This window comes from Anopheles stephensi, chromosome 3, assembly GCF_013141755.1.
Source record: "Anopheles stephensi strain Indian chromosome 3, UCI_ANSTEP_V1.0, whole genome shotgun sequence".
NCBI lineage: Eukaryota > Metazoa > Arthropoda > Insecta > Diptera > Culicidae > Anopheles > Anopheles stephensi.
The window spans coordinates 82,729,407-82,753,122 of NC_050203.1; the positions used below are offsets into that span (position 1 = coordinate 82,729,407).

At 47.1% G+C, this 23,716-nt stretch overlaps 2 protein-coding genes across 4 annotated transcripts in view; one reads left to right on the top strand and one right to left on the bottom strand.

The window, feature by feature from the left end:
- LOC118513705 (serine-rich adhesin for platelets) overlaps positions 1–23,716 on the top strand; it is a 58,534-nt gene that overhangs the window by 3,738 nt on the left and 31,080 nt on the right. For 2 of the 3 annotated variants that reach the window (XM_036059834.1, XM_036059836.1), the window contains exon 1: positions 15,783–16,866. The exons of the other annotated variant lie outside the window; for it this stretch is intronic. The gene's annotated coding sequence lies outside the window, so the exon portion shown is untranslated. Of the gene's footprint in view, positions 1–15,782; positions 16,867–23,716 lie in introns of those variants that run through there. 3 annotated transcript variants of the gene reach the window in all.
- LOC118513708 lies at positions 21,617–23,655 on the bottom strand. The gene is made up of 3 exons (XM_036059841.1): positions 23,292–23,655; positions 21,956–23,227; positions 21,617–21,886 (listed from the first exon to the last, which is right to left on the bottom strand). Exons 1-3 carry the CDS (start codon positions 23,337–23,339, stop codon positions 21,677–21,679), a joined length of 1,530 nt encoding a protein of 509 aa, XP_035915734.1. The 5' UTR covers positions 23,340–23,655; the 3' UTR covers positions 21,617–21,676.

The following is a 23,716-nucleotide window of genomic DNA, read 5'->3' on the forward strand; positions in this document are numbered from 1 at the left end:
AGGCAGCGTCTCGACGCTTCTGTCGTCAGCTGGGGGGGCGTGAAGGAGGACGATAAATCAGATAAGCCACGTTTGCATATCGCGGTAGAGGAAGGTTGCGAAACTTCCAACCAACTGCATTACTGATTCGTTGACAGAGATTTAGGAGGATTCAAATGCGGCCTACCAAGCCGGAGGTTCCTCGAGATCGATTGAGATATATTAACCGGGAGCACCCGGTTAATGGCGGGCAGGTTCTAGGCAAGACCAGGGGCAGAAAAAGAAAAATGGTGAATCGTTTGACAGCCTGCCCGAATGCTCGCTACCGTCCGTTGCGGGGCAGGCTGGCCCTAGAGCAGCACGCCATATGCGGGCCTTAGACGACCACAATCCTTCCAGCCTCCGGTTCTTTCCTTTCATGGGGTGATGTTTGTGTGTCGGAATGGCAGCCAGGCAGCGAAAAGAAAGAGGTTACACACATCCGGAGGAGGATGCAGCAGCAGCAGCAGGCCACGGCCACACGGTTGGTGCCCGCGAGTAGGCGTAATGATGTCGTCTGCAGTCGTCTGTCGCGCGGCTGGCCAGTGGCCCCGTTTCGTGGGCACTGTTCCGTGGTGAACGTTCGAATGTACCGTTAAAAGTCTTTCCCCCGAGCGTTCCTGAGGGACAATCCGACTGCAACTGGAACGTTCAGGCGAGAGCGAGTGAGATAGAGCGATGGAGGAGAATAAGTAACTAGTGCGTACTTCATTATCATGACATTATGGAGCGCATCGGGGCTGTGGCCGAAAAACACGGTTCACCTGTCAAAAAACCCCCGAGAAGTCCAGCGTGGTGCTTGCAAGGAGGGGGCAGGTTTAGGAGTGAAATTTCGTCCCGCACAAGCGAAAGGAACTGGAGCTTGCTGTCTCAAGGACAAGAAAACGAGAGGGAAGAGGACAAAAAAAAACAGTAGCAGAGTACATATCATAACATTTTGCTACATGATCTTCAAGACCTTAAGATCTGGAAGCCTTCAATGACATTAAGCAAAAGCATCAAGCAAAACTGATGATTAAAAATATAATGTGGTCCGCTAAAGTACAAGCATCAGCATTTTATTTATGCTGATACAATTAGCCTGCCCTCGTAATGAAGCAATAAAATGGCAGAAGAAATCAATTTCCAACCGTAAGTCGTACACTGTCAAGGTGTTTGGACCCTTCCCGACTCCTGACAGTCTTCTATATCGCCGATCGCCTTCAGATTCTGCCAACTGGTACGGTACAGAGCCGATTCCGCGAATGCGAAGGTCACAGCACGGAGGCACTCGGGTGTGTGTGTGTAATGAGTGTTAAATTGAAATTGAATTTTTGACATTTTAATACAGCAAAACTAAAGCGAAAAAGTGATATACGCGGCGCAGGGTTTGGGTAGCAATGGTAGCAATGTTAATTACCCTTTCTCGTCTGGCGTTCGGTCTGTCACGGGAAGCTTTGCGAAGGAAGGAAGCGGAGAAGGATTAAATGAAGCGAATAATAACAGCCAGCCAGTGCAGTACAGCGTGGCGGGCAGGGAGTTCGCATTTTAATGGAGCCGTAGTCGAAAGTGGGTCGTAAAAATGGGAGTTAAAGGTAATGTCAATTGAAAAAGGCAGGAGGACAACAAAAAAAAGCTCGGAGAACAAGGAGGCCTACTGGCTTGCGGTATGGGCTTGGGTATTGGGATTTATGTTTCTTGTTTCACTGTATTTTAATCTACTTTAATATTTATTGTTGAATGTAGAACACACATGCTTATAGCAAAAATACCCTATCTCGCTATCTCTCTCGTTGGTTCATGTAGGAAGCAAGATTAAAAAATTTAATTAACTGCTGCATGAATAATGAAGTGGTGAGAAGTAAAGTAGACAGTTTTTATTGCGCTCTCCTTAGTGTAAATGTAGTTCCCCACACACAACTAGGTTGATCTAGAATCCAGGATTAATGTCACTCAAGTCATTAAAATCCTTTTTCACACTCAGTAAAATTATCTTCGCTTGATATGGTATGTTTAAGATTTGAACTCACGACGCACATGATACTTACACCGTAAACTACTGCCTGCTAGTACTGTGTTAATAGCGCATACGGTTCTACAAAAGCACATTTCCTATCGCAATACGCGCTCTGTACAGCGATAAACCGTTCGGTCACTCAATTAAAATGTTGTTTTATTCGCGACGGATAACTATAGCAAAAATACAGAAAAGGGAACGTAATTCTGCACGTGCTGTGCCATACTTTGTGCAGTGGCCGCCCTCTGTCTCGCTACCCGCCATCAAGCCGTATCGAATCGAATTCGTTAGCATTGAATGGAGTTTCCACCGTTACAGTATTGGTCAGCTTTTCGCCTCGTGCCCGGTGCGATTTCTCGCAAAACCGATTGTCAACCAGCAGAAAGGGCCGTTTGTCCCTTCGTGCAGAACGCTTGGTAGCGCACTAAAAGAAACTATTTTCACCAAACCGCGATCATGATAACGCGGAACAAAGTGAAGGGTCCGAGCCACAAAAGCGACCGGGAGACCGCAACCATTTATCGATTGCATAACAGTCCGGCGTTCGGAAGATTGATGATGACTGATCGCGTGGTCAGTACAGGGCCGGGTCTAAGGGCGCGGAAAAAGGGCAATAAGAAAAGCCTGACCATCCAACGTAGTGTACGGCAGACAGTGAACTGGGTCATCCACGCTGGTGTTCCGTCCGAAGTGAGAGAGCGACAGTGAGGACGATTTGCTGTAAACCATCGCCCCGTTTTTACCATCACTCGAATTTTACCCCACAATAGCACACGAAAAGCTGACGCGGGAAATGGTGCGTGAAAAATGACCGAGCCGTACGGGCAGGTTTTCCTTTCCGCGCAGTTTGGCTTCCATTCGTGCCGTAATGGTACCGATCGCTTCACCGCGATAGTCACCACGATGCGGTGGGGAGGGCGATCGTTTGCGGGCGCCATATCGAGCGCCCGTTTCGGGGTGGAGTGGATCGTGGAAGTGTTAAAATTTCAACGGAACAATTGATTTGATGCACGTGAAGCGTGCTTCTCCTTGGTGCCGATTACACAAAGCCGATCTCCAGCAGCAGCAGCAGCCACCTGTGCAGTGAAAGTCGCAGTGAAGATCATGAAGCGGATGCTTCACCGGCTCACGTACGGAAAATTGAATCTTTAGCCGCACGTACTACTGCACGCCTTGTGGGCATGGTAATGTGGAGCAGGGCGCTCCACTAGCCTAGCTCTCAGCGTGGAGATCGTTTGTGTGTGTGTGTTAATGCACACGACTAAAACCCACACTTAGTACTGGAGCTTGAGGTGCTGATGGATCATCGAAGTGGCTTTTCACAAAGTGGTGCAATGAAAACCGTCCTGCCTACCCGTGAAGAGCATAAACGACTATTGGCCAGTGTAGCCAATCGAAAGCGAAAAGTAGCGGCCCGCAGTGCTGTTGTAATGATGAAAAGTGAGAAGAAAACTTCCAGCTAAAAGAAAACTATCTTGCAAGGTGTATTGTGAGATGAAGAAAGAAAGAAAAAGAAAAGAAGAAAAAGGAAAAAGGTAAAAAGAAAAACAAAGAAGAAAAGAGAAGTAATAGGATGTAACACACAACTAAATGAAAATCAAACTGGGTAAAAGGAAATAAAAAGCATAAAGACACACACACAATTGAACCACCGACAGGGGTACCGTAAAAGGCCATATGCCAACACCCGAATGCTCGAATAAATCCGATTGTCTGTTGTCCAGTTAGTGTGTGGAAACGATTGAAGAAAACGTTGTTAAAAAAATTGGGAAGAGCAAACGAAAAAAAAAAACATAATGAAAAGGGTGGAAATAGAAGATGGAAAATGGATAAGAGAAAAAAAACCCCAACGTTGTCGGCGGCCCGCGTAAATCAAACCGAAAACATGCGTAAACATGTATATAAATAGATGGAAACAAAACAATCGCGAGTGAAACAATATGAAAACATGACATAGAAACATGAAGAAAGAAAAACAAACGGGCTTTTTCCCGATTAAAGACGATTAAAGGGAAACAACACAGACAGACAGACGGACAGGCACATACATTATTATGCAACTCGTTAGGAGATTGATTAAATCCGATGCACTGCGGTTGTGATTTTTTCACCGCTTCCATTATCTCCTTTGCTGTAATTCGTGGCGTATAACATCAATCACGAAAGAAGGGTAGCAAAAAAAAAGGAAAAAAAAAAACAGAAACAGTTCATTATCCTCTTCAAAAGGGTGAAATACAAAATGCCAAAGCGTAATGAGGCATAAGTGATAGGGTACAAGAGGAACAAAAGCAACACAAAAAAAAGGTAAAAAGTATACAAAAAATGTAGAAAAAAAGACGCATAACTATTTAATAAATACCACTGCGGTTAATGAAAATTCCACACTGTTTTGTGCGTAGCAAAGTAGATAAAAAAGAAGACAAAAAACACACACACAGACAGACATACTTTCTGTTATGGAAAAGCACAGAAACAAAACAAGAAAACAAACGTGTACAATATAGCCGATAGAAGAGATTCCGGGGCGCCGTTCGCTTTTTCCTCTCTCGCTCTCTCTCTCTCTCTTGGACTGCAGGAAATTATTCATGCAAATGTCAGTTCTGACATGTGTTGAGCGATAGAAGGAAGCAGGAAGAAATTTGCATACCGCCGGAGCAGTAGAAGCAACATTATTCGAAAGTTTGCTTCCTTTTTTGTGAAATGAAATAGTTTAACAAAAACAAAACAATTTATGCATGACATCCGTTTGAAAAATAGGAAGGAAGAGCATGTTCATACCGCGCGTGCCTCAGTAGAGCAGGAAACATTCCCGATCAGTGCTTCACTTGCTACACTTTCGATATTCAAATTGGGGGCTGGTGCTCGCATTTCACTTCACGGTAGGGAAGTTATGCACCCCGTTAGAGCTCCATTAGTGTCGCTCAGGAAAAACACGTCGGATGTTTGCTAGATGGACAGGTGTGTCTCCGGCTATCCGGAGGCTATCGCTCATCAGATGACGTTGATCGCGATCCTTCAATCTCTCTCTATCACTAAGCCTATCACTATCACAAATACCCCCGGGACTTGAGGTTTGGGCACAAACACTTTTGGGGGTTTCATGTTTGGTTTAGCTCCTTCACGCCAATCTACATGATTAACGCTTTTACGCCCTTGTGAGGATGGACTTCTGTTCCGGTTTCCTTAACCGGAATCGAACTCTCCGTAGCAAATGGCGTACAGTTTGTTAAGAGCTGATCATCGGGTGGATTTTTTTTTTGTCCACAAGAAGACAGTTTGTTGCGTTATGACTTGTTTTTTTTTCTCTCCTTGCTTGCCGTCTTAGCTTAGCGTCACTAATAATGATGAACCACAGCAAATCATGCTAACGGTTGCGTCACGCCGGTTCGAACAGATAAACGCGCTGTTCGCAAAAGCGCCGTACATCGGGTGGGTTTCCGGTGCGCAGAAATGCTATGCCCATGTATGGGGAAAAGTTATGCGGCTTCGCGTGTGTGTGTGCGTGCGCCTGTCCAAGCCATAACCCGGAAGCTAACTACACACCAGCCGGGAAACGGTCGAAGGGTCGCTCTGGTGCTTTTCAAGTTCAAGTTCAATCACGACCGCACGACAACACGGGAGGGCGATAAAGTATCCACCAGACGTGTCGAATGCAGAAACACATGTGTGTGTTTGTGTCAAGTTGCTTCGGAGATCGCTTTTTCCTGTGTGCTCTGTGTTTTGTTGTTTTGCATTCAGCTGAATATGAATATGCTGCTGTTGTTGCTGCTGCTGCTGCTGCTGCTGCTCGATGAACACGAAACACACATTAACCGTGATGCGGTTATGCAGATATTGGCTATCCATGTTTGGATTCGCTTGTGTCCGCGACAGGACTCTGGTTGCGGTTTGAAGCAATCCTATCCACTATGAAACAGTTTTTTTTTTCTATTAAATTGAAGGTTATTATCTTGTTCCATACGCTTTGGTAAGGTTGATTTATTGCATGAACCATAAAAAAACAATAAGAAATTAAAGATGACATGAAAGGTATCTAAGTACATCCCAATGACAGCTCATTAAATGAATAGCATTAGCTCATTACCATGTGACAGCTGTCATTTAATTATTAGTAGAACCAGCTCTAATGTACAATTGAAGAGTATTTTTTGTTTGACTCACTTTTTAAACAATAGTGACTTAAAACAAGCCAGAAATGCTAGTACATACTAATGACAGCTGTAAAAATAATCTATAAATAATAAGTAGATGTGAGCGACTCAGTTTAAAATGACAGTTTGCAAAGAACAGTAAACATTCTGAGGATGACATTTATTGTCTGTAAGTACACCCAAGTGCCAGCTGTCATATGATTAGTATCCATCAATCGAGAAGTTGACAGCTGCCACCTTTGTACTAGCTCTCTCGCTTCATTGCAGTTTTAGAGCATAACGCTTTAAACTATTTTTACTGTTACTGAGTAAATGTCACTTGAAGAAGGGGGTTAAGTTAAGCCAAACGCAGACAAAGAACTGCAGAAATGCAGCAATTTCAATTTACGTGCTGAAATGGCAAACAAGAAAACAATTCCAATTGCAACAGTTCCGGAAGTTCTGCGCACTGTTATTGTGTCAATAAACGAGATTACTTCCGCATTACGAGGCGGCGCATGCTAATGTGGCAAAAACATAGAGCTTTGTGCTCGAAATTGCCGTGTAATTCTGCAGACACCGATACACGAACCACGGCGACAGTCAACGCACGCTGGACCTGGAGGATCGGTAGTCGAAACCTAACCAATTACCATAAATTTGAACCAAACTGGTCGAAAGATCAACAATCATACCGCCATGGCATCCTTCTGAGACAGTTACAGCCCGAGTCTAGAACTAAGAAGACAACGAGACAAAAAAATAGTCCACCCTCAATCAGCGCCGAGAGCGCCAGTGGACAGTAAAATTCCTTCGCTCTGTTTTACAAATCGTATGGAAAAATAGGGAAATAAAACAGCACAGACTCACATCTCACCTAGAGTGTCCAGCCCGGGTGGTGGTGAACCCGGCAAACCCCAGCCACCAAACGACCATCGAACGCCGGAATGATAATCAGCGATGGTGATCGTGCATAACGATCAATTTCGAGGTTTATAATGACCTAACGTTTGCCTTTTTTGGCGCGCGCTTACAGTTTGATTAATAAGGCGGCGTGCAAAGAACACACGGCGGCAGGCACACGGTGGTTCGGTGCGTGGTTCCGTCTGCGACACTGGTGCGGTTCAGATAGTATTGTGGCCCGTGTGCGATGTGGTACAGTTCTTGCGGTACCGATCGCGGAGAGCTCGCTGACTCGACAGAAGATAAACATGCAATTGCTGGCTCGTAAATCAATACCGGGGACCGAAGTACATCGGCACACTGGTGGAGGAACACCAACCTGGCCCCCAACAACAACGATCTGCGACTCTGTTCTGTGGTGAATCAGTACAGCACCCGGCCCCAACTGCTACTACGCACGCACGTGATGACGGTTCAGGCCCTTGTGTTTATCTTCGGAGCCCCGGAAGAAGAAGTGGTCACAGTTTTGCATGCCTGTGCTGTTGGCCGGGTGCGTTTCAGGGTTAAAGTACGGTTATGGTAAAAGCAAAACAATCGCCCCACCAAGCCAAGACGCATGACGCAGAGATTCTCGCGGTGCGGGTTTGTTTTTGTTCGTTAGCGCCCGATTTGGCGATCCCCCCCGGTACCTGGACATCATGATTTAGATGTTGCGGAGGATGCGGCACGTCAGTCGTAACCGCCGGTGTTCACCGATGGTCCACGGGATCCATTTGAAGTTGCCGGAAGATTTCTTTTGATACAGAGGAGCAAAGGGCAAAGAGTTTGCTTGCCGATCGTTGCCAGAACGTTCTGAGGACGTACTTCAAGTTTGAATATTTTTCTCGTGACGAATTGAAGTCTCTGCCTCGTTTGTAGCTATTTATGACACAAAAATCGAAAAGCGTTTTATATAATAAGATATTAAAAATTAAACAATGTGAATTCATCGTTAAATCCATCTTGTTACGTCCAGTAATCAATTTCAGCCTCGAACAAAATACAAAAGACTTCAATGCGTAAGCGACGAACCTTTGCTTTTTTCTTCTCCCTCAGCTCGGGCGGATTCGACAGGTTTGCTTTCAAAAACAGACTTGTCGAAACCTAACCTTTCACACGCTACACTATCACTCACCAATCTCGTTGTTCATCCTCACATGGCGATGATGAGGGGCGTACGAAATGGTTAATTACAAAACCCGGCACCCAGCCCCAACAACTCGCCCCTGTAGCTAGCTCTCTCACACACACAAACCGATCGGAAGTGGGTCTCAGTAATTATGTACTACAACTGCTGCTGCTGGCGATGTTGTGAACCCACCGGCAGCACGCGACCGCGGAAAATGCACACGGCGGCCCTCCCGAGAGAAAGGAAAAGCTTTTGCGGAAATATGAAGCGAAAAGTTAGTTTGGATCGGTTCCCGTGTTTGTTCCCGCACGTTGGCTACGCGCGCTGGGTATGAGGAAGCATTTCATGTTTTTAAGCTGATTGTGTGTGACCGTTGATGGAAGGGGCACACAGAAGCAAGGAAGCTAATTCTTCGTGGCTGTAGCGAAATTCTGCAGCTTGATGGGAACGGCATGTGGCGGACGATGATGCGGTGACACCAATCGGGTCACCTTTTCCCTTTTGACGGTGCACTGTGGTGTGTATTGGAAAATTGGTTCGAGTCACTTTTCCTACCCGAAGATGGGTTCGGAATTGGAATTGCTTGAGGCATCTCACGACGGCGTAGCACATTCTTGGAAAATAGTTCATTTCGCAGTTGCCGAGAAGCGATTATGGCCGGAAAGTCGCAACAATGCTGGAGTCGCGAAGAAAATTAGCTATTGGTATTTATATAGATTCCTTTTCTATCTTTAAAAGCTTGAAGCGACCTATTTGAATGGTAAGAAATAAAGTAAATTAATTTATGTTGTTCATAAACTACTTTACAACTTGCTGTCCTGTCCACAAGCTTGACCTACTCATTGGACATTAGGAAGGAATAATTATTACAGAGAGAGAGAACATCTTAAACCAGCGCGATCCTTTTGCATTTGATTTCTCCGCACCGAGTACTCTGCACAGTACCTTCAGCGAGACGTTAGTCCCGATTGGCACTACAAAACGGTAACAAAATGCAAATGGTGGTACCTTGCATCGGCCCCAGGCCCACGAGGCCGTATGTCAATTAGTTTGAGAGCAAAAGGTTATTTATTGAGCGATAAAGTTAAACAGACTATTGACACAGGTACACACGCGGCGGAATGCTTACAAATCTCAAGGGCCGGGATGATGGCGGAATATGTGAATATTAGCTAACGTCATGGGACTGTGGCAGAATTTATTGAACGGTGTACTTGTACTTGATCCAGCTTGAAGTGAGCTTAGGCTTCTGTTTGGTATGTTGGAGGGTAGTGTTAGTGTTTGTTGTGGGTTGAAATACTACTAAGGGCATGAGAATGTCGCCATCTTCTGTGTACCCTTCTCGGTCATAACATCTTGTTTAAGATTATGAATACGAGAGATTTAAGTGCATTTAAGTGTTATTTTGGCGATATGACTGCTCAAACGCTACTTTTTGAACATGTTATCGATATCTTTTTCACAGGGTAAATTATTTTGTTTTCGATTTTGACGGCTGCCGTGCTATCGCCCAATTGTATATATTACAGGGTTGAAAAATTAGTAGTGTACTTCCATAATCTGATCCAAAGTGAGTTGAGAGGAGGTGTCGGAATAGCGATTTCTCGGTCGGACATCTTGAAAAAATTTTGACGTTTTCTTGACTGAAATGTAAACAAGCTGCGGTCAAGCATTCTTTGTTGGTCAAGCAAGCGATCTCTAGCAAACATTGATGAAGCTCGATCTGCTGTGCTCTTGATGAATTTTTGCTTGCAGATCGGTCAAAAAGTGGAACGATCCTATATCTCGGATCTACCAATAGTTCGGGGAGCAAACCGGCACCGCCTGTGACGCTGATACAGTCAAAGCTGACCTGTCCATATAGGCACTGAATCGTTACCACCTCAAACAGTAATAAATATAATACAGAATCACCTCAGGTAGCACTGACACACTACAATATCCTGATTTCTTAACTTAATCTAAGCTTTCCGAACGATATTGAACAGCAGAATGGAAGAAAACAAACCATATAATGATGTTATTGCATCGAGAATAATAAACAACACATATAACCAGCTGATTCTATGCGGTCAAGTAAACGTCAAACTGGTGCTGGTCTTCTACTTCTTTCCATGTGTCAAAACGGGCTTTTTACGGCACCTCCTCTCAACTCACTTTGATCTGATCCACCACCGGGCCGCGAAATTACATACAGTAGGCTAAGGATGGTTTCCAGCACGTTATGGATCTATTTTTTACTGGGTAAAATGTGTTGTGTTTGAATTTGACAGCTGTTGTGCCTACACTAGTCTGTTTATGCTATAGGGGTGGAGGATCGTCCAAGAAAATCCTCAGTATTCTCAGTGATCATAACGTCAGTGATCATTTACAATTATTTTAAAGTCTAACTTTGACATTTAACAGGTACTACAAGGTTGGTATGCTACTACTAAGATATCTATTCTCTTTTGATCTCATTCCCGGAGGTATTGGACTTTGTCACACTCGTTTCTTTATGTCTCGATCGAAGTGTTAATTTTATTAACCCATCCCATCCCACAGGAGGCGTAGGGACTCATGAACTATTTTGCCTTCCGTAGCAACTATAACTGCCTACCATTAGCATTGAATCGATCGTTGTCGCTCTACTCCCGGTGTTGTTCGCCATTTAGTTTTCCATGTTTCCTCTCAATCTCCCCAATGTCTGCTCCTATTTCCCCTTTTGTGGATTGTTCCAAAGAATAATCTCTCCCTGCGAAATCGCAGGGCGCAGTTTCAATACCGGCCATGCTTAAACCCGGTGCGTCTGCCATGTTTGTAACGACAAACGTTTTTGTTCCGCTTACCCAAACCTCAATCGTCCACCCTCTAGACGATCGACGATGAATATGGATACGGTACATGCGCTACGCCGGCTGAGTGCCACACCGAAATGGCCATATTTGTTAGGTTGGAGGATCGCGCTTGGTCGGTCGCGGATCGTTAGAGAGCACCACACGCTCTCGCTAGCTCTAAACATGATCATCATCGTTCGGTTACGTTTGGATGATGGGCTAGAAGGAAAAAGGGCGTAAGGGAAGGTCCCTTGTCTGGGGCCGTTATAACAAGTTAATAAAACTGTAACGGATATTGTCGGGTTTGGGAGAGGGGGGGATGCGCAAGAAATGAAGTCACCAACGGTTGGACGGTTGGGTTTTCGTTCGGTTGGAGGATGGCAGAAGGACCTCAAGACCCGCAAGACATCGATGAATAATCGATCCGATCCGGTTGATCAGCTCGTGCTGATCGAGCTCGGAACTGGAACGGATCGGATCGTCGCTCTGCTTTTTTTTTTACTTCGCTTGTGTGTGCTGAGGTGATGAAGCTGACGGGCCAAAAAAGGGGATTTACCGGAGCTATTAAGCCCGGACAGCTTCCGCGGCTACGCGCCGACCACAGTTTAGCACAGGGAAGAACCAGCAGCGTCGTCTGCACTCGACTCTTCAGCCCGATCGAGGGAGTTCAATTTCATGGCCATGATGGTGGTGGACCGCCACGATCAGCGAAGGATGATCCGCAAGCAAAAGCCGCTCTTCGCGCTCTGCCGAAGCCTTCGGTGTGCCTTGATTTATGTAGCATTGTTCGTTTGGTCGGTCGGCTCCGGTTCCTCAGGGTTGTCTCGCTTTTATTTTAATGGGTGCATCGTTCGCGTTGCATCGTGCGTCGCTTGCTGTTGCAGTGTGGGTTCGAGTGCGGTTTGATTGCATCCAGCCTGTCCCAGACCCGGCCACAGACGGACCCGGATGGATGTGTACGAGCGTGAACGAGCTACTTTATTACCGTTTCGGATTGGATTCGTTAATCTTGCATCGGGGTGGGTCTTGGGGACGACTTGGGGCGGTGGCTGTCTGTCACTGAGAGAGGTTAAATATTTAGACAATCAGACAATTGGTAGTTGAGTCTGCGCGCAAAGTGGTTCCGGGTGAAGGATACGAAGAAACTAAAGAGAAAAGGAAAAGTTGTTTGCTTTTAATTGTTTCCAGAGATAGAAGACGCTGAGACTGACTATTTTGAAGAACTTTAGACTTTGAGACTTTGCGATTTATGGGCTCATTGAACATCGCGTAAACGTCCCAGACAACCAGTTACTTCGAGAGGGCTTGACCTTGATTATTTCCCGTAGAATATGTCTACAGCGAAGATCTGGACTTTTCCTGGAGAACTCAGGATGTCACAACTTGAACTTCATCGTATTTGAATACGCAACGACGACCTAGGGAATTCTGACAGTTGAGCTGTATGGACTCAGCTATAAAATATCGTCTTAACGTCCTGGAACTAGCCTCAAGCGGCTTAGGCCTGCCGTTACTTGCCTCCTAGACTTCCCGTATCTTCAGTATCTGGACTTGTCCTGGACAATTCCTAATATCACAACTTGAACTTCATAGTATTTTCATTAGTCACGTTTGTTCATGACGATTGCGGGACATTAAGTCCACAAAACGTACGTGCAGCTTAAGAGGCTTTGAGTTTCTCTGTGAAAGCTTCAACTCAGGGAAGTTTCACCGCAATTTCAAGTGTTATAAAACAGTCTATTGAAAGAAAAACATGACTGCACCACATCAAGTCACTCCTTATCGAGCAAACTAATCGACCGAGGTAAAATGGCCAATTATCTTTCCCATCGCTAGAATTAGCAAAGTCCCGGCAAACTGGTGCAGTTAAACAAACGATCCAATAAAGTGTAGCATTACGCCGTGTGTATATGTACGTCTGGCTTATCATCCGCGTATGGTAACGAGATTCGATCAATTTTCATATTTGCCGAGGCCGCTCTGAGGATCGCCATAAACTCGAACGATCAATCTAGCAAACAACCGTCGCTTTTTAATACGGTACAGCTTAGAGCTTTGCATACAGCTTAACTCGTCCGGTGAAGATAAACTGTACGACATTATGATTGAACTTCAACTGGAATCGGTTCTTGTATCGGTACGACAGTACGCTCGACAACTGTACGCCAACCAGGGTACGGTGTAGATCACACCTACGCAAGACAACCGCGCAAACGGCATCTGGCAATCTAGAACTCTGGAGAGACTCTAGCACTGCTGCATCGTAAAGCATCCGGAACGAAGCTGATGGAGTATAAATTATACCCTTCACGAAGATCTGCCATCTGCGCCGTGTCTCCGGTGTGCGTTGGTTGGTTGTTTGTAAGAAATGGAGATTGTAGACCCGGTGGGCAACATCCGCAACCGTCCCTCAACCTCATTAGAGCTTCAGAAATCGTACGCGCTCATCGTGTCCATCGCGTTATCGAGACAAAGTCCTCGCGGTGAGCGGACGTTGGCGAAAGCTAGTCAAACCCGGCTAGGATGGGAAAAGGTTCTACGAATTCGCGAAGAAAGATGATTTATGACTCACTGCTGTTGTGATCAGGGTGGGTTGTCCAGGATTGAAAATGCGAAACGTATTTGCGTTCGATTCGTTGCAGCTCATGCAGGTCATGCTCATCAGCGTACATTAATGCCGGTACGTTCTTAGAGCCGCACGATCCATCATGATCGTGTCTTCCTGGGCGTTCGCATCAATCGCCCAGCGGAGGATGTTGGGCAACCTTCGACGCCTTCACGGACGCGCCAGACATTGTGCCAGATATTGGTGCAGACAGGATCGTCTTTGCCATGGATCGCCGTAAATCCGTCCATTTGGCTGTCAGTCAGTGGAAATTGAAAAAGGAAGGAAGGACTCACACTCACGCACCTTTTCGAGTCTCTCGAGGAGATGGCCGGAGTGACAAGCGTAGGCACTGTTGTGTGCTTCGCCTTTGTTTTCGCTTTCGCCACGATCACCCTGAGGATCGCGCTTTAACTCACCTTCTCCAGACACAGAGTCCGAGGTAGACTTAAACTATTCGAGCTATTAAATTGTGCAGAAAAAAAAGCACGATTTAAGTTGGAGTGGCGAAAAGGGTCCGCGAGTAATGTGCGAAAGAATTTAAAGTGCAGCCGAGTGCATTAAGGTAGGTATCCTTTTAATTTGGAGCGAACAGACCAACCTCACACATGAGTTCTTCGTCTGGTGTGTAGTGTAAACAAACATCGCTTCACACCGCCGTTGTTCTGTGAGCACTCATTAAGCGAAAAGGGCACAACAAAGACCCGAAAAGGTAATCTGAAGAATCCTGCGCAACATTATGTGTGGTGTGAAGGTTAAATTGTATATCATCACAGGCGAATTCGAGGCACGTGAAGATAATGCTGGAGAGAATGGCTTTCGGCACGTAAGAGTTTAAACGTATTAACCCTGACGGAGAGCTTTCAGGTGATAAGGAGATTGAGTTTCTTCTAACTTTCAACTCCAAACCGAGCCATCCAAAGATTTTCCTCAACTTCGTTACTTCCCATGCACCGTTCATGCAAATTATGGCTGTGCGAAAATTGCGTTGACGCAAGTACCCGTACCCTCCCGGGTCTCGTCGATCGTGTTCGATTTACAACTCCGACGATGAACTCGCACCGGGTGTGTGTGTGTGTGTGTAGGCGAACCCTTCAACACCGAATGGGTTCATGGCTGTTTGCTAAAAGGCTTTCGATTCTTTCGGGTGGGAACTGTCGGGGGAGATGTGGCCGGTGGAGGAGGGGCGTATTATCTTATCCACCACGAACTACCACGCCTCACCGACTCCTGCTGCATCTGCTGAGCATTAAGCTTCCCGTGGGTTTCGGGTTGTTCTTGGCTCAGTAGTGTCTGGGAGTCGTTTTAACCGGTTCGCCATACACACACACACACACGCCGGGCTGCGGTGCAATCTGCCCGAAGTTGCTGGTGTGGTTTAGGATCGCTTAATGCAAAGCTTCAATTGGCTTTAGGAAGTTTTGGCGACTGGATTGTAGCCATTTGCAGGGTAGAAGAAAGCGGCTGGCAGGGGTTAAGCGGACCGCAACGAGTAAGCTTTCTCATCCGCCGCACGGCTTCTTATCCGTCGCACGAGTTCTTGCTGCAGCGATTGATCTTGCGCGAGTGCGCGTGATCCGATGAGTAATGGAACGAAGGAGTGAACGTCTCCGGAGTCGGCGGAGAGATTCAACTGTGTCGCAACTCCCTAGAGTCGAAGAGTCAACAGTATCTGTGGAGATGATCACTAAAGTAGCCTTATTAAATCTCTTCAAACTTTTCTTCCGACAATCCTCAAAATTCCAATACTCTTTCCAATGCCTCCCCGAGCAACATACCGACTCAGTTGTTCGGGCCCGGCACAAGAAAGCCCACACGCGCTTGGAAAAGAAAATCACACACTACATCGACACAATCGAGCGCGCCCGGCTCCGGAGCGAACGGCCTATGCTCCACCGCGCTACCGAGTCCATGACCACGAAGAGCGCAAGAGCGTTGCTGTGGCCCCATCGAAATGCGCCCGCGGTCGTCGAACGCTCGGTCGCAGTGCAAGTCCTCCTCTCTTCTCGCCATCGGCACACCTGGAACTCCGCTCCAACTCCCTCCACCAGTGGAGCTCTTGTTGTTCTTCATGCGCGCAAGTGTTGAGCGGCGAAACCTCGCGAGCAGAGACCGCTCACCGTGCCGAAGCTTAACCCGGTTGGTTCAGTATCGCGTTGGCGTGCAACCCGAACGGACGTGCAATCGTAGACGTCAGGTCAGGTTGTGGCGTGTTTTGTGATCGTCGTGTGCGTGTACATACAGTTGGCATCGTGCGTGAAGTGCACCCAAAGAAAAAAGAAAAGCCGCCACTATTCTTCTACCCCTGTCACAGAGACCTTCCTGGCAGAGTTGACGACTGGCACAGGAAAGGATCTGGATGTTCTATTGCACCCGATTTCATCTATCGCGAATCAGGCGAATACCTTGCGAAGTAGTCGTGTGTAGAGAAGAGACTGAAAGAGAGGCGATTCGCGAATCAGCCGAGGGCAAGTAACAGTTCTTTCACCCCTTCTGAGATCGGAGACCGGGGCGAAAGGAAGTAGCGAATCTGTGGCTGATTTCTTCTCGCCCAAAGCCGTCCGACTCGAACCACCAGCTGGCCAGAAGCTAGAGTATTGCCACCCGAGGATCTCTTTGGCAAGACAGCTGGAGTGTCAGTAACAGGCGCCACCTGGAGTATCTGGAGCAAAGGTGTTTGTTGCACCACAACTGAACTGGGGGCAGCTCAAGGTTAGTCGGCGAAAGTTCACCCTAAAAGCGCGCGCACGTCTAGTGCGCTATCTGTCATCTTGAAATCGGCCGGTCCGAAAGCAGCTCAAGAGGTACACTTGCAGCTCAAGAGGTACCAACTGTACACTTGAACGGTACTCTATCCCACTATCACCTTCTTGTGAAGTGTTTGTGTGTATTAGTGCTTTTTGCGTGTGTGTGTGTTTGCGCTGATTTAGTGTTCATCCAGCAGATTAGTGGTGAGACGACCCACCAAGAAAAAAAAAGATCTCAGAATCGAGTCACATAAAGTAAACAGCAAACTCGAGCTGAAATACAGTTGCTGCTTCAGGAAAGCAGCAAAAAGAGAGTGTTTTTTCCGTGTGTTTGTGCGCCTGTGTGTATCGTTCCGTGACCGTGAGCCCTAAATTTCGACCGGGAGGAAACCAAGATCCCGGAAACCATATTGACCGTAACGAACAAACCGCGACCGATCGTTCCGCAGCAGTAGCAGATTGGTGCGTCATCCCGAGAAAGAGGTAAATATTTGCCTAGGGTGAACCGGGGTAAAATATAAACCCTCCTTCCCAGCTAGAGCTCCAAACGAACGCCGACCAGAGTGTCGGCGGTAGAGCACACGGCGCATTTCAACCAGCAGCGCAAAGGCACGGTTGGAGCGTGGTTAAGTTCTTAAGCTTTGCCGCCCTGAAGCATTTGTTGTGAGCGTGCGGGCAAGATTTGATGCCGACTCCCCCGTTTTCCCGTGCGCGCTCGCCTGTCCAGATCCGGTTGGGTGGGAGTTTTGTGGCCAAATCGGGAAACTTGGCCCCACAGCGAACGTTTCGATTGCCCACCGAGAGAGGTGACAGAGATATCTAGAGCTGTGTTGCCTAAGGCTAATGATTGTCCCTAGGCCCGAGCGTTCCCGCGAGAGGAGGTTAGAATTTGTGTCACATCATTGTCGGTTAGTAAGTGGCTAGGCCCAGTGTACTTAGCTTTTTTTTTTGCGTCTGTCATCTGTCACGATGTTGCCGATACGTTTGACGTTTTGTTTATAGTACGCGATCGAAAGGTAAACAGATCGTTTCTCCCTCCCCGGAAGGCTACCGGCACAAAATGAGGGCTTTTTGTTTTTTGGGCAGGATTTCTTACGGGTGCTCGTGTTGGGAGGATTCCGGACATTGTTCTCCCCGGGCTGATCTCCAAACAAATGCGGGGTACGAAAAAGGTCCCATCCGCGTTCCTTTTACAGAGTGTGAGTCCAATGTTTGTTTTGCATTGTTGTCTTAACAGCTCCCGTAAATTGTTTTAAAAATAGAAACCAATTTAATCGCAACACCATCGCTTTTTCTACCGTCACGTACGTCACCCGGTTTGTTGAAACAATTTCATGCGTGCGGCTGGTCCACCAGAGCTTTTATAACACCGGGTGGTGTATCACTCTCTCTCTCTCTCTCTCTCTCTCTCTCGTCTCGTTTTTAATCCAAAACGTTCACCCATTAGACCAGCGCCATACAAGGACCGTATCAATTATGACACCTGAAGAAGCACTCGCCGTCGGTCCGCGTTATGACTTTCGCGGTTGTTTATACGCGCAGATTGAATTCTTAAGTAGCTTCGAGCGGCCCAATCCGCTGGAAATGTCCATATCGGTAGAATAAAATTAGCACCCATGGGGATAGCGAAGTGAGGGCGACTAATGGTCGATCGATTAATCAACGATCCCAAGCCACCGATCGGTGGTGATAAACTGGCGGCCGCGAATGGAAAAGGAATTTCTTAATGGAACCCATTTAATGGGAAGAATTTGCAAATCTTGCCTATCGCAGGCAAGCTGTTTTCTACCTTTAAAAATTGTAAAGATTTATGTAGACAGATGAGTGTGATTAATACAAAACATAGGGGAGAGATAAACCACTCGGCGATAAACATCTCGAGGGGACAAACGAAAAAAAGGACATATTGTACTTAATTACAATAATAAAGCAGAACGCTGAAGGTAATGTCGGCCTGCTTTTTGCTTTCCTTCGCCATGGTGGCTTATTAGCATAAGTGAAGCTCATCAGAGGATCGTCTCTCTCTCTGTGACCCAGTTCTGTGGGCAAACATAAATCACTCACCCAGCTTTTTTCTTTCATTTCCCAGCGTTGGGCTGGGCTGGGCGCTTCGTCAACGGAAAACAAAATGGGTCAAGTTAATAAATATGGGCCGGATCGGTAACCGGCGCGCCATTGATTGTTGATTAAATAGAAGCCGAAAGTGAAATCTCTAGACGATCGGATCGAGATCAGAAATTGCACCCGGTTTTAATGGGGCGTTTGTTGTAGCTTTTTTCGCTGCGAGAAACAAGCTTCGCAAGATCACATAACTACGCTTTTGTTTGCGCTGTACCAGGTTTGGCTCACCAGTATCGATGGCAGGAAATGACTAATTCTACGCATCGCCGGTGTTTGTTTGCGCCAGCGGTTTCTTCCTCTTCTCTCGGTGCTCTCTCGGTGGGCGTGTGAAGAGGCCGAAGAGGTTTAGTGTTTAAGGGTTCACCGGTTGGACTATCGGCTGGGTTGGAATTGTGTCACCAGACAACATCAACAACTTGCGATTCGAGCTCGCGCACCGTCCATCTCATCGATCAAATTTTTGTTTGGGAACTTGCCGGTGGCGCTATTCTGCGCGTCTGCAGCAATGGACCATAGTTACGTGAGTGATATGTGAGCCGTCTAATCGCTGGAGTTCAAAACACGATGGCGTGATTTGGCAAGTCTCAGCATGAAGCAGCAGCCGCTTAGCGTATCAGCTTACTCGCGGCTCGATTTTGCCGGTGCCCTTGAACTTACTTTCAGGCCAGTCAGTTCACAGCCGAGGTGGGATTAGTTTACGCCCGAGTATCTTCACGGTGCGCTCTCTCTTCGTCTCCAATTGTTAGCGCCCCAACGGCAACGGCCCATATATGGCACAGCTTATCAACCGTCTATTGAGCGGGCATGTGTAGACTTTTTGACTAGATTTATGTGTGATGTGATGGCGGGGTCGGTTGATAAAAACCAAGAAGGCATGTCTTCATTAGTCCTCCCTCAGGCAAAAATGTTCGCTTTTACTTATCACTCACTCGCGCCCCGTCCAGACGGACAGCTGCATCCTGTTCGGATTGCGCAAGAAGGAATCGCGCACAAACAAAAGACTCTCTTGACCAAGTGACGAACCTCCCTCCCATCGTGCATAAAACAAAAGACTCTCTTGACGAAGCGACGAACCTCGCTGCTTTATTCGTCTTTCTTTCGCTGGTGCACATGTGAACCGAAGGCAAAGTTCAAAATGTCAGCATTTTTCATCCTCTCTGGTGGACATGCACTTCAAGCCATATCCTTGACGTTTTGAACCGTACGTGCTGTTTTTGCGAGTTTTTTTGGACAACAGCCTGACAAGAACCGAATTGGCTTTGTTGGGTGGAACAGGTTGTCATGAGACTATCCGCTTGTCAATAGAGCTAACTAAGCATCGAAAGTCTTGCAATGAAAGTCGCTTTAACGGGGTGTGATTTATTTTTGGAATTATCTATTAAATTAATCACGTTCTACCCATTCCAAAGTCCCACTCAAACATATTCGCGGTTCCGATTTAGCTTCATAGTGTCTAAATTTAAATTTCGCCCCTTTTTTCACACACACAAACCAGATTGGAGACGCTCTACCAAACCGAGCCTGTTGCATGCATCCACTTTCGATTATTATTCACACTTCTCGGGCTGTGTGCGCCGTCTGTTTTTGCTTTCGATTCCTCGAATAATGGCTGCACTCGTACGATCATTATCATCGTACCCGCGTGGCGAATCCGGCGGCCAAAGGGTTTCGACTTGTCATGCGCGCACGGGGTTCGCTCCGGTTGGCTGGGCTGGGTTTAATTGTGCATGAAAATGATCGATGCGTTGCAGTTGCATCCACTGCCACGAGTTGGACGTGAAATTGGAGCTTTCTTTGAAGCTGGCTACTGTCGAGCGAAAGATGTTCAAGCCAAAACCACGGGGAAGCTTTCCAAGAAATCCCTAACCGGACCGGCGCCAGTGACTTGAAGCTATAGATACTTTTTCGGGGCATATTAAGTTACACTTCAGAGAGTCTGTATGTCAGTGTCCGCCATGTTGTCAGATTGGCAGACTGGCAGGATTATCTTGCCGAGACTCAAATTTCTTCTCTCGCTGTCGTCGATCAGCGTCGTACGCGTAGCGGAAATGTAAATCTTTTCCGATTCACCTTCAACGAATCGAGAGGAAACATGATGAAAACGACACGATCATCGACGACGAGATGATCGACCTTCATTGTTGTTGCTGTCTCTGCTCTCCCTCTGCCCCCTCTCTTTGCATGTCTCACTTGTCGGAAATGTCGCGGACTCCTCCGACTCCCATTTAAGAAGCCCACCCTGGGCCAATACTTTTCGGCTGTGACAATCAATCAAACGGCCAGTGTAGTTTTTTTTTTTTTGGATCTCGCTCGTGCTCCGTGATTAGCCATATTTAGCAGCTTGCTCTACACTCCCAAGCGGTCCTCAGCTTTTCGGCAGAGTGTCGATCATGTCGACTGGCGTGAGTAGCACTTTACATTACTCACAAAACTAGTTCCCTTGGTGGTTGGGATTTTGCCTCGTTTGAAGTTTCAAGATGAGTCAGACACTTTCTTGCGCCGGGGGTTAAAACTCGCCGAAGGTTTGATTGGCCATTGAAGATGTGGTGACGCAGGCAACGCGACCTGGGTCCTTGAGTTAATCGCAAGAGAAATGCCTGTCAAGGCTTTCGCTGTCTCTCGAGTAGGGTGTCTAATTGGAATTACCTTGCATGAAGTAGATTAAATCATCATCGAAATTCCGACGTCAGCCCAACTAAAGGTCATAGTGATCTTGTGTTGGGAAAACAATTCTCTACAAATCTACATATGTAGCGAGGATAGGCATCTGTTTCCGCTACAGTTTTTGCTCCCAAAAAGGTCGCACCAGAACTGTCCTCGAACCAATATTAATATCGCGTTCCTTTTGACAGCTTCAGCATCGAATTAACACCTTGTCGGTGGTTTTTGCATATGCAAATTGGAAATGTGTTAAATGTATGCTGAGGATCGGCGAAAATGTCAACATTTAGCTGATAAAAGTGTTAAAGACCTTTGCTTTTGGCAAAGAGATGTGCTAGTTTAATAAAAGTGCTACCAGGGGGCGCTGCCGTAACTTAAGAGACTTGGAAATGAAGAGTAAAAGGCTGCAGCTGCATTTGTTTTTGTATTAATTTATCATCATTAACATCATCCCTAATTCTACAATTAAAACCTATTTCTTTATTGTTATCCTTCACCCTCCAACGTCGTTTCACTGCTGCGGTTGGTTGTACCCAGTGTCCTCGCATTGGTAAACATCCTGCAGCAGATCGTACGCATCAGCAACCAGCTTATACTTAGTGAACGCGTTGCACGATTTAAGCCGCTGAAGGCTCGCCTTCGCCTCGTACGGGACGATCTGCAGTATAAGGTCGAACTTCTCCTCCATCAGCCGGGACTGGGTGTCGAGCAGCTTGCCGAGCTAGAAATTCGGCGGACAAAAGGCTCTTTACATTCGTATTCACAAGGCTAAACTCTTTCCACAACTTACCGTATTAACGCAAGGATCGCAAGCGGTCGGACACGGCTGAATGATAGCGCAGGTGTTCAGGTTCTCGAACAGCTCGGCAAAGTTGTACATCACCAGATTGATGATGTTGGTGATGAGTCGGTTGACGGAGTAGAGCCGGCTCAGCTCCAGCTCGTAGCACTCACCAACGTCGTAGAAGTTGTGCACCGCCAAGTCTACCACCCTCGGGGAGTATTTCTTGAAGCAGTAGTTCGCGTACGGACCACTCGCCACCAGTACCTGCACGACACCGCGCAGCGCGGGACAGATCCAGTCACCGTACACCGTTACCAGATCGTCGTCGTAAGTTTTCGCCTGCTCGATGTACTCCTCGATCGTCACGTCCACGACGGATGTTTTCTCCTCGATCGAAGGGACCGACGCCGTTTCGTCGTAGGTTTGCAGTGCGTTCGTCAGCTCGTACGGGTAGTTGGTGGAGGCTTGCAGGTTCGGCAGTATATCGACGATCTGCACCTTTTGCTCGTCGTAAGCGGCGGCAAGCGAGGCTATCACAGTGTTTGTTTCCTGCTTGAGTTGGCGTGCGTTGCCGTTAAAGTTGACCACCTCTTGGTGAGCTTGCAGGAGAGCCGCCTCTATGTCACCTTTCGCAGTAGTAATGTACGAATCGGCTCTGTCGAGCTGCGCGAGTGGATCGTGTATGGAGTAGATCAGTGGTGAGATGGCAGCCGGTATCTTCACGATCGTGTTTAGCAGTGAGTTGATCAGCCGGGGAGTAACTACATTCCGGGAGGACACATTGGACACAGGTTTGCCATTGCCACCGGCCGCAACCTGAGCCTGTTCGGCTGCTGTTTGGAGTGCTGCTAGCGCTTCGTCCAGCAGGGTTAACGTTTGGGCGATGTACTTGAAGCTATCGGACAGTCGATCGGTGATGAACAGCTTGTCACGGTTTTGAAGCGTCAGGAACTCCTGCGTGTATCCGGTACTGATGATGGTCTGCAGATCGGATACGGTCGCGATGGTAGACTGGAACGGTGGCGCCACTATACCCGAGTCATCGTCCGCAAGGAGGATGAGCTTGTCCGTCAGTGCAATGCCGACCGACGTGAACTTCTCCGCAATGGAGTAGTATGCGTCCTGCATGTTGTAGAGCAACTGGTACTGCGAACCGAGCTGGATCTTGTAATCACTCAGTGCGCCCATGACGAAGGACGTACTGCTGAACGTCTCGATCGCTATCGAGCTTCCGACCACATCTCCATTCATGCCAAAGTCTGGCCGTCCGGCAACATTCTGCAGAGAAATGATCAGTTGTAAGGGTCTCCACAGGATTCTTGAAGTGCTTGTTCGTACTTACCCGCAGAACACACAAGATCGTCAGTATTAGCACGCCTCTGTCTGCCATCGTTTGGTGACGGATGTTATCCCGGTCAAAAAGCTGGAAACTCCACCAGGGTGCCCCGATGTAATGCAACTAAATTCGCAACCACCAGGCTAGAGGTGCCAGTACGGGAACTTGTGCCGTCCGTCTCTGGTTGCATGGCAGCTGTGTCAATACCATGCCACTCTAACCTCAGCCTAAATTCTTTCTAGATGCAAAACATCCCTCAATGCCGGGACGGTTGTTGTTTCGCCGAGGTTAATCTGTCCGCGAAACAGATTGTGGAAGACACTGATTCCCCTGGTGTTATTGACATTCTGTCCCCATGTGGTTCAAATTCATATCAAAACAACAAACTTTGATCTAAAACTGTTGTCTGCTCGATCAGTTTTTAAGCTAGC

Coding starts and splice junctions, on each gene's coding strand:
- LOC118513708 (XM_036059841.1), bottom strand. CDS start 23,339: ATGGCAGACAGAGGCGTGCTAATACTGACGATCTTGTGTGTTCTGCGG. Junction 23,228..23,291: donor CGATCTTGTGTGTTCTGCGG/GTAAGTACGAAC, acceptor ATTTCTCTGCAG/AATGTTGCCGGACGGCCAGA. Junction 21,887..21,955: donor GCGATCCTTGCGTTAATACG/GTAAGTTGTGGA, acceptor CCGAATTTCTAG/CTCGGCAAGCTGCTCGACAC.